This window comes from Poecilia formosa, unplaced genomic scaffold, assembly GCF_000485575.1.
Source record: "Poecilia formosa unplaced genomic scaffold, Poecilia_formosa-5.1.2 Scaffold642, whole genome shotgun sequence".
In the NCBI taxonomy this organism is placed as follows: Eukaryota; Metazoa; Chordata; class Actinopteri; order Cyprinodontiformes; family Poeciliidae; genus Poecilia; species Poecilia formosa.
In genome coordinates, this window is record NW_006800581.1 from 68,596 (window position 1) to 78,392 (window position 9,797).

The 9,797-nt window shown below is 48.7% G+C and overlaps 2 protein-coding genes across 4 annotated transcripts in view; both read right to left on the bottom strand.

Moving 5' to 3' along the window:
• Positions 1-1,238: 1,238 nt before the first annotated feature.
• On the bottom strand, positions 1,239-7,596 carry cdk16 (cyclin dependent kinase 16). Its single transcript, XM_016665978.1, has 18 exons — positions 7,279-7,596; positions 6,304-6,495; positions 5,821-5,973; positions 5,632-5,750; positions 5,383-5,511; positions 5,249-5,305; positions 5,057-5,171; positions 4,843-4,937; positions 4,690-4,752; positions 4,487-4,610; positions 4,297-4,417; positions 3,835-3,932; positions 3,649-3,754; positions 3,534-3,576; positions 3,374-3,464; positions 3,231-3,305; positions 2,028-2,686; positions 1,239-1,989 (listed from the first exon to the last, which is right to left on the bottom strand). The coding sequence occupies exons 2-17, from the start codon at positions 6,425-6,427 to the stop codon at positions 2,649-2,651; spliced, it is 1,551 nt and encodes a 516-aa protein (XP_016521464.1). The 5' UTR covers positions 6,428-6,495; positions 7,279-7,596; the 3' UTR covers positions 1,239-1,989; positions 2,028-2,648.
• Positions 7,597-8,076: 480 nt separating this feature from the next.
• Positions 8,077-9,797, bottom strand: part of abt1 (activator of basal transcription 1) — a 2,689-nt gene continuing 968 nt past the window's right edge. For all 3 annotated transcript variants that reach the window (XM_007541918.2, XM_016665979.1, XM_016665980.1), the window contains 3 exons: positions 8,767-8,942; positions 8,478-8,663; positions 8,077-8,402 (listed from right to left, as the gene is read on the bottom strand). In XM_007541918.2, the coding sequence (XP_007541980.1) occupies positions 8,223-8,402; positions 8,478-8,663; positions 8,767-8,942 (542 nt within the window). In that variant the 3' untranslated portion in view covers positions 8,077-8,222. The remainder of the gene's footprint in view (positions 8,403-8,477; positions 8,664-8,766; positions 8,943-9,797) is intronic.

The following is a 9,797-nucleotide window of genomic DNA, read 5'->3' on the forward strand; positions in this document are numbered from 1 at the left end:
CCCTACCCGGGAACCATATACTAAATTGATTTTTGGAGCAGGGAGATGGAATAGGGGCTTGCTCCGTCCACTCCACGCATCGACCTGGTATTGCAGTACCTCCAGGAACGGTGCACCCCCTCAGCTGTTACATGGAAATTAGTTTACATTAGGAAATATGATAATTATGAAAGTACTAAAATGTATGTGGTTACTTCTACAGAATGAAGAAAATCCTTTTAATCAGAAATCAGCTGGTTTACATTTTAGACTATGAGAAGACAGCATGTGAGGAGGATCTGCAGAAGTGAACACTGTGGTGCAGGAAGCGGTGAAACTCTCCTGGATTATAAAAACTCACCAGAACAAAGACTCCCAGAGCCACAGAGGGCGCTGGTGTTCACAATACAGCAGAGCTCTAGAGACAGATAACGGCTTCTTCTAAGGAAAAAATGGGTGTAAGGCCTTTGATTAGGTTAGCACTAAAAGTTTGATCAATTAAAACAGAGGATTTTAATTTACTGGCTTTCCAGATGAATGTAGCACAAGGCAACAACTCTTCTGCCTGTGCGAGTCGGGCTGGGCTGCTTTCACCTGCTTAACCTGTAAGAACTGAAGCTGTAAAAGTGATCAGTGATACTCTGATCTCTTTATGTCTGCTGCTGACCTCTGACCCAGCACTTACTGGATGTCTGCTCTGATTATGGGTTATGATGTGCAGCATAATGCTAAGAATGCTAATATGCAGAATTAAGGCAAAGAACTTTGTTTTCCAGAGTTTTATCTGTGGGGGAAAAGCTGAAATGTTGGTACAAAAACCAAACGTCACAGAGGATGATGATGAGGAAGAGGTACACCAGGCTAACATTGTGGTGAGGAAGCTTCACTCAGATGAGGTAAGTTTAACAGCTGACCGTATGTCCCTGTTTACGTCTCATTAATGGTATAAACTTAAAAGCTCAAAGTCCCTGATAAGACATCCAGCGAGACGTTTGGTAACTCGGGTCAGTTTCTGTGTGAACGGTCTTACTGCTGTCACTTCGTTCTACAGGTATCATCTCTTTGTGATGAATAAATTAATCCGTAATTATAAATATTAAATAATCTCATGAGAAGACATTTTACCAACAACTTTTTCTACGTTTAATTAATCAAAGCTGCAGTCTTTTCTTTCTACTTGAGTAAAAATATTGAAGCAAAGTTTTTCTGAGACTGAAGTCTCCAGACCAACATGAATGTTCCCCAATAACCAGCCAACATTGATAATAAATAAAATCTTTAATGTCAGTTCTGTTTATATATCCAGAGTACAGACAGATAAATACAACAACATCCACTTCCTGTTTTCATTCAAGTAAAACAAACACTTCAGTGCTTTCAGAGCCGATGGAAGATTTCTAATTTAACAGCATGAAGTTCACTGGAAGAATGTCATCATGCAGGTCAGAATATTGCAGAGAACTTTGGCTTAAAAACAACAACGATAGTTAAAGTAGCAGACCTGAACGCAGCACAACGACCTTCCTGTGTGCAGACCAGCCGCTCGGCTCGGCCGATCAGGGAGCTGCCCGAGTTACATTCAGCAGTCAGACGGAGACAACGTGGCTGGAACCAACCCCACTCCCAATCAGAGACGACCTGCACAGGTCAGAGGTCAACAGAAAGCTTTGTCCAACCTGCTCCTCTATGGAATGCTTTTATTTTGAAACATCCACTGCTTTCTGCTTTCTCGCCTCACAAACCGACACGTTTCAGTCAAAAACTCGTTAGCGGTTAACGAGCTCTTTCTCTATTGGTAGCTCGACCCATTTATTACTTCAGTATAAACATATCACTAACAGGTTTCTAAATCATCTGGACACCTGGGAGGCCCCGCCCACTGACCCCTGAACTCTACAGGATGGGATCAGGAAACGAAGAGCTTCTGCTCAGACGGCCAACACCATCAGATCGACTAACAGTCAAGATGCAGGAGAACCCAGAGAGACCCGGACAGGGAGAGCATGCTATCTGCCCCGTTATCTGGGGCAGGTTGATGGGGCATCAACCTGCCCCGTTATCTGCCCCATCACATCAATATTTACCCCTGGGGGAATCCAGCTGGTTTACTGTAAATATCATCACTGAGTTTCATTATAACACAAATATCAACACAGGAAGCAGCCGAGAACTTTCACAATAAGAGTCCAGATGGCTTTGTCCAGCAGAAATGGTATTAACCAGGAGAAGACGTGAAACACACCTGGTCATGGTGGTAACAGGCCAGAAACTCGTTAGCAGTAAACGAGCAAACGCTAACTGGTGGTAACAGGAACCAGGTGACTGGTTCCTGGAATCACCTGTCAGGACGTTGGGACCCATTCCGCCTGCTGCAGTGTGACATCATCATGATGATGTCATAAAATGGAGGTGATGCTGCTGGTCTACCATGTTTGGATTCTAAGTCTTGGAAGACGGAAGCTGATTGGTTTGTTTGTGAAACATGCTGCCCTCTGATTGGTCGGTAGCTGCTGTGATTCATTATTGCATCGTCTGTAAACAAGTTTTCTTCACATTCCGGAAATCTGTAGTGTTTTCTTTGTTTCACATCAGTAGTCTCAGCTCCTTCAAAGTAAAATGTCACTTCCTGTGGTCACTTCCCTTTCAGATGGCTCCGCCTCCTTCAGGTGTCAGAAGAGCAGACTCCGCCTCCGCGTCGGGCTGGTAGCTGGCAAAACAAACGTTTCAACATCAGAAACTTAAAGCTCACTGAAACCTCTGACTCCTGGTGACCTGCTTCACCTTCGACCCTCACTGCTCTGATGGTCTACTGAAAGGTCCGACAGTCTCTATTGGACCAGGTTAAAGTTCTGCAAGTGGACCCGACCGGACCTGAACTTCCTGAACCAAAGTTCAGAGGAATCGGGTTTGTGTTTGTTTCCCTCAGGAACCTCAGGCTACCTGGTGAACGCCGCTAACTAAAACGCTAGCTCCGCTAACCCTAAAGCACTATTCATAAACATTAGATCTGCTAATGCTAAACCACTACACCAACATGCTATACGGCAGTAGCTATTGCTAAACGCTAAACTCAACCATGTTGACACCCACCATAAATGGTGGGCACTGCTAGCTGAAGAGCTAGCTGCACTAACCCCAGAGCACTAAACATATGAACGCTAAAGCACTAAGCTAAAAATTAGCTCTGCTATTAGCGCATTAGCGGACGTAGTGCCCAGTGGAGACGGGACCACGGTGTGTCTGACGGTTACCTGGATCAGGAGCTGCCGGCAGCCTCACGCTCTCCTTCTCCAGCTGGATCTCCGACAGACTGAAGATGGACACCGCTGAAACGTAATCATGTGACCTTGGTGACATCACAAACAGGAAAGGTTGTGTCCAAGGTTACACTTACTGTCAGGAAGTGATGTCACTCTGTTTCCAAGGTTACTGAAGTAGCAATGTTTCATGGCCTCGTCAGCAGAGATCCTCTTCTTCCCTTCGAACTAAAGTTCAAACACTCATCAGAGCGGCTTCAGCCGTTACCGTAGAAACACTGTGAGGCATTCACTGACCTGCAGGAACTTTGACAGCAGCTCCACTCCTTCACTGCTGAGCCTGAACACAGAGAGGAGGATGCTGGGAAAAACCCTGGCTACCTGGGGGTATTTCTGGGGTATCCGGGCCTACCTGGGGGTGTGGTTGCTCAGCCTCTCGGCTCGGTACTGAGGGAAGTTGAAAGCCAGGAACTCCTGGTTGGAACCGATTCCAGGCCAGCTGCGCTCTCTGGGCGTTCCTGCAGGCAAAGCAACCTTCAGTCAGCAACAATCCTGGATGCTGATTGGCTCACGGTGATTGAAGCTGATTGGTTAATACCCAGCAGCTTGAAGATGAAGTGAAGCTCCTCCTCAACCGTAGACCCAGGAAAGAGAGGGCGACCCGTCACCATCTCATAGAAGATACACCCAACACCCCTGGAGACACAAACGGGTAGAGACGGGTGGAAACGGCTCGTAGACGGCTGAGGGTCCGAACCGACCCCTTTATCTGTTCAGCTTCCTGTACCAGAACCGACAACCAGCACCACTGGAGACAGGAAGGGACAACCTGGACATGTCAACGGTCCATCAGCAGGACAAGCAACCATGGAGACACAACCACCAGCTGGGAGAGAGCAGGAAACCCGACGGACATGTTTCTGGACAGAACCAGGAGGAAACCCAGAGAGGAAACCCGGCCGTGCGCTGGGAGAACATGCTAACTCCATGCAGAGACTTTGTTGCTAAAAGCAGTCCGATCTGAGAACTGGAACCGGAACCAGAACATGCAGAACCATACCACATGTCGATGTGGGTGGAGTAGTCGGTGCTGCCCAGCAGGATGTCCGGCGGCCGGTACCACAGCGTCACCACCTCATTGGAGTACGTTTTTGTTGGGATGGACTTGGCTCGGGCCAAACCTGAAGGACACCAAGTATTCCAGTCAGAACAGAAGCAGAACCCAGAACCAGAACCAGAGGAGAACTCACCAAAGTCAGCCAGCTTGAGCTCCCCTCGCTCGTTGATCAGCAGGTTCTGGGGCTTCAGGTCCCGGTGGAGAACTTTCCTCCGGTGGCAGTAGGACAAACCGCGGAGCAACTGGAAGAGAAACAGCTGAGACAGAAACACCAGACCAGTCAGCTGGTTCTACTGGGTCTACTGGACCCTCCATCCATCATCCATCCATCCTCACCTTGACGTTGTGAACATGGATGACGTTTCCACAGTCGTCCAGGTATTGCTTCAGGTCTTTGTCCTGAAATTTAAAAATCCAGATAATTCTGGTAAATCGGGTGATTAATAATCAATAAGCCTATTGATCCGCCGTTTCCCGGTAACGACTCACCAGGTACTCAAAGACCAGCGTGAGGGATTTCTGCGTGTGGATGATGTCATGAAGCGTCACGATGTTGGCGTGTTTCAGGTCCTTCAGCAGAGACACTGCAGGAGAAAAGACATGTCAACCAGCAACTCGTCAACCAGCAACTCGTCAACCAGCAACTCGTCAACCAGCAACTCGTCAACCCTGTAAACCATGTTGCTAGTTGCTGCTGCGGTACCTTCTCTGATTGCCGTGCAGGGAGCTCCCTCTTCATGTTCCAGGCGGATCTCCTTCAGGGCAACCAGGTTGTCGGTCAGCTTGCTGCGACCTTTGTACACTGTGGCGTAGGTCCCCTGCAGACACACAGGTGGCGCTCTGAGGACCCGGACACGTCGGTTCCTAAACACTCGGACTCGCTCTGTGAGCTCACCTCTCCCAGTTTGTCCAGTTTGATGTACGTCTCCAGTTTCCCGAACCCGATCTCCGACTGCACACAGAGAGAAACACGCTGAGCTGATGGAGGCGCGGCGCGGCGCGGCGCGGCGCGGCGGAGAGGAAACGTACTAGAGACACTCGGCGGAGCCGCCTGCTGATTGGCTGCTCGAACAGAGCCGGACCAATCACGCTGAACTTCTCCAGGTAATCATCAGGAAGACGAATATCTGCCGGCAATGACAGACGCTTGTTGATGTCCTGAAACACGAGAAGAGACAGACTTCACCTGCTTTAGCTGTGAGGGGTCAGCCGGGGTCAGAAGAGGCACAGATCAGTTTCAGGTGTTTTGTGCGTCTGGTTCTGGTTCCGGTGTGTTACCTCCGTTGAGATCTTCTTGTTCCTCAGTCGGACTCGGACTGGACTCTGAACATCGTCTGAAGACGAAGGCGGATCACTTTCTCCACCAGAGTTCATCTTGACGTCTTCATGAACTATTTCTGAAAGAACCAGCAGAAGTTTCAGACTCAGCTTCAGAACCAGAGCCGCCGGGTTTCTCGTGGCCGGTACCGAGTCTGGTGGCCCGGTTCAGGTAGGAACTCAGGCTGCGGCCGAGACCACGGGGCCTCCTCATGGAGCCGCCGTAGGACTGCAGCAACGAGTGGACCGAAGACGACGAGGCGCGGACCTTCAGAGCTGCTGAGGAACGAAGAGACGGGACCTCTGGGAGAGGAGGGGGGAGGAGGATGAAGAGGAGGGGGGGAAGGAGGAAGAGGAGGAGGAAGAGGAGGAAGAGGAGGGGAGAGGAAGAGGAGGAAGAGGAGGGGAGAGGAAGAGGAGGAGGAGGGGGGAGGACACAGTGGAAATCAGCTCTAGATGTTAAACATCTAGAATCCTGAATCTATATTTTTAGCTTCCCTTCATTCATTGGCTCAACCCAGATCATAATCTAATCTACATATGTAATCTAAGCCTGACCATCAGAGACCTGACTGGTCCCAACAGAACCCTTCGGTACCAGACTGTAATGCTGGTCCCTGAACCGGAAGTCACCTGAATCGCTGTGTGACGTCACTTCCTGCGTGTTGGAGTCGTTCAGCGCCTGGTCCCCGCCGCCGGCCCCGCCCCTCCCCAGAGTGACAGACAGCTGCCGTTTGAGCTTCCTGATCCGCTCCATGAGGGGGGGTCCAGGCGGCAGGGGGGGGCGAGATGCCGACGGGGGCGGAGCCCTCCACCTGGATACACCTGTACAGGTAAACACACGGATAAACACCAAACCGCAACTCTGCGACCATCTGGAACTGAATTAGATTTACTGATCGTCTTCATATAAACACCTGATGCAGCCTTGAAACAGACAAACAGGAAGTGATGTCACTTCCTGCTCCTTTCAGCCTCAGGTAGTTTAACCAAACAGCTTAATCCTGTTCCAGTATCAGTTACCATGGAGACCGATTCTGAGGTCAACCTGATCCTTCCCGTCCAATCAGAGGTCAGTAAGGCTGACCCATGTTTCCATGGTTACTGTGTGAAACACAGTCAGTGAAACACCAGTGATACTGAGGTCATCATCTCAGCCAATCAATCAACAGCTTTCAGGGTGACGTCACAGATCAGTGGGTCCCTCAGACTGCTTTCAGAAGGTCCTGAACCTGGCCGCACTCTGAGTGGACCGAGCCTGGCACCGGAAGCTTTGTGTGATCCAGTTTCAGTCAGGAATTAATGGAAAATTTATATTTTTTATAAATTTTTCCTAAACGTTTTCATTTAACTCATTCATTCTTAGCGGATGTGGTTGATGTTCTTGCTGCAGGTTAAACGTCTTCAGCTTGGAGCCCAGAACCGAACCGAACCGAACCCTGTTTCTGCTGCTCACAGCTAGCCTGCTAGCCCGGCTCCGTCTACATCCTGAACTCCTGCAGTGGGCTTCGTGTTCTTCCTGCGCCCCGGCTCCGGTTCGGTAACGGCTACCGGGCCGGAGGGCCAGGGAACCGGGTCCGCTGCCTCCACCTTTGACCCGGTACCTACCGTGAGAGGCGGACCCGGTCCGGCCCGGGTTCTGCGTGGTTCGGTTCAGTCTGAAGGAGGTTCGGGTCGCTCCGTCTCCCAGTAATCCGCCGCCATGTTCCTACTCCACTGCGTCATGACGTCACATAGCCCCGCCCCCAGCGTGTTTGTAAACAAACTGGTGACTTTTGATCTTCTGCTTATTTCAATCTAGAAACTTCATAACGTAAGCAAGTCACAAACTATGAAGGTACTTTCAAAAGATTATTTGTTTTTCTATTTTTTTGCAGATTGTTAATTTTTCTTCAGCTTTACAAAGTAATCCAGTGAAGGAGTTCTCCAACTGTTAGTGAACTAGGTGATTAACAGGTCATGCAATCATTTTTCTCAGCTGTTCTGGAATAGAGGCTCATCTAAAACATGCAGAGCAGGGGGGCTGAGGACCAGGGTGGAGAAACACTGATCTAGTGGCTGATGCTTTTCCAGACTTGACTGATTTTTTTTTATTTTTTTTTACAACAAAATGTTTGTTAAAAAAAAAAAATGTTTTAGTTTTTGATTAAAAAAATTTCATTAAATTTAACTACAGAAATAATTTGTGCCTTTACCTTTACAAAGATTTGTGACCATCTGAGTGTCGCATTTGACTCAAACTACACAAAACTTGTTGTGACCCAAGTGAATAGAAGTGACCAGCGCCCCCTGCAGGCAGGCCGGTATAACTGTTCCAGGTTGGGTTCAGCTGTAAACCGGACCGGACTGAAACCACTGTAACTTCAGTTTGTTAGATTTCTGGCTCCATATTTTATCAGACAAAACCAAAATCCAACAAACTTTATTTACAACAATCTAAACATGATGAGGAGCAGTGGGAGGAGCCACCCAATGGCCCCGCCCCTTCCTGGCAACAGGAAGTGTATGAGTCCGTTTCTGTTTACTGTCCCCATCAAACAAGTTCATGAGCTTCACTCTGATTGGTTGGAGTTAAAGATTTTAGCCAATAACGAGACGTTGGATTGGCTCTCCTGCTGCATGAGGCGGGCCTTATTCAGATGCTTCTGGGTAATGGAGTCCTTCTTCTTCTTCTTCTTCTGGATCTCCTCTTCTGTCTGGCGCTGAGTGAAGTCCCACGTCTTCTCCTCCACCTGAGGATTACAAAACAGTTTACCTGTCTGTGTCTCAGATGTTCACCTGTCTGTGTCAGACTCGTCTGTCTCTACCTGTTCTCCATCTCTGTGCTGTTTCTTCCTCCAGTGTTCCAGGTGGGCACTCTTCTCCACGTTGTTCAGGTAGAAGCTGGTCTCTTTCTTGGCCTGAGAGACTTCGGCCCGGAGTCTCTGCTGCAGCACTGTCTGCTCATAGGCCAGCCGCTCGCTCAGGTGAGTCCAGTGGAACCTGTGCAGGTACTTCAGAGACAGACAGACGTCGACAGGTGAGACTCTGACAGAGCGCTGTTCCAGTTCCAGGCAGGGAACAAAGTGAGGAACCAGGGAGGGAACCAGGCGGTACCTTGATGTTCCAGAGGTCAGAGAAGAACCTCTGGCGTTTCTTGGTTCCCATCGGCGTGTTGTGCAGCGACAGCGCCACCCGCTTTGCCACCCGCTTGTCCCTGAACTCCACCCAACCTTCGGTGAAGTCGCACCTCCTGGAGCCGGACTTCTTCTTCTTCCTCCTCACCTGGCGGTCTGCAGGTCAACGCAGGCAGGTTAGAAACAGCAACCAGAACCTTCTGCAGCAGCAACAGGCTTTCACATCAGAGGAACAAATAATGGATGGACCTGGACCTGCATAATTCACCTGCAGGGAGGGAAATTATGACAACAGTGGAGAAACTGTAGGTTTGGTTAAAGTGGAGGCGAGGTGTTAACGAGTCAAACTCTGTTTTCTGATTGCTAATCTTAAGTAACTTGGAGGAGAAACTTGATCTGATCTCCAGTCTGCAGAGCAGAGAGTCGCCTGCATAACCACAAAAACTGATGTTTGCAGGATGTGGCCAACAGGAAGCATGAAAATATGAATAAAAGGGGCAATAATCCCCCAAGGCTCATTCCTCCTATTTAGTATCCACTGGCTGAGGTTATAGCAATAAAATTAATTACTATGGCGACGCAGATAATACACAGCTCTACATTATGATGTCACCAGGTGACTGAGAACCATCCAATCACTGCACAGAAGCTGAGAACAGGTAAACGTGTGGATGTGACAAAACGTTCTCCAGCTGAACAGAAACTGAAGTTATTATTATTATTGTAGCTGAGAGAAGAAAACCAAAAAACTGCCAAAACACTGATTTTATTTAAATGAAGACTAAGAACCCACCCGGATGGAGTATGTGATCCACAATCACTGCAACATCGATCAATATGTTGGATGAAGAGTTTGACTAAAGTAATGTTGATTTCTTGTGTCATAATTGATAACAGCAGAAAGTTCTGATGATGTAAAACTGTGTGTAGTGTGTGTGTGTGTGTGTGTGTGTGTGTGTGTGTGTGGTGCACTCTCTGTGTGGAGGAATATGCGCCAGCTCTCCGCGGGGG

Excerpts from the sequence above, each read along its gene's own strand:
- cdk16 (XM_016665978.1), bottom strand. The coding sequence starts at position 6,427 with ATGGAGCGGATCAGGAAGCTCAAACGGCAGCTGTCTGTCACTCTGGGG. Across the intron at positions 5,974-6,303 it reads GACGTCACACAGCGATTCAG|AGGTCCCGTCTCTTCGTTCC; the intron begins GTGACTTCCGGT and ends CTCCTCTCCCAG. Across the intron at positions 3,755-3,834 it reads CTTCATCTTCAAGCTGCTGG|GAACGCCCAGAGAGCGCAGC; the intron begins GTATTAACCAAT and ends CTTTGCCTGCAG.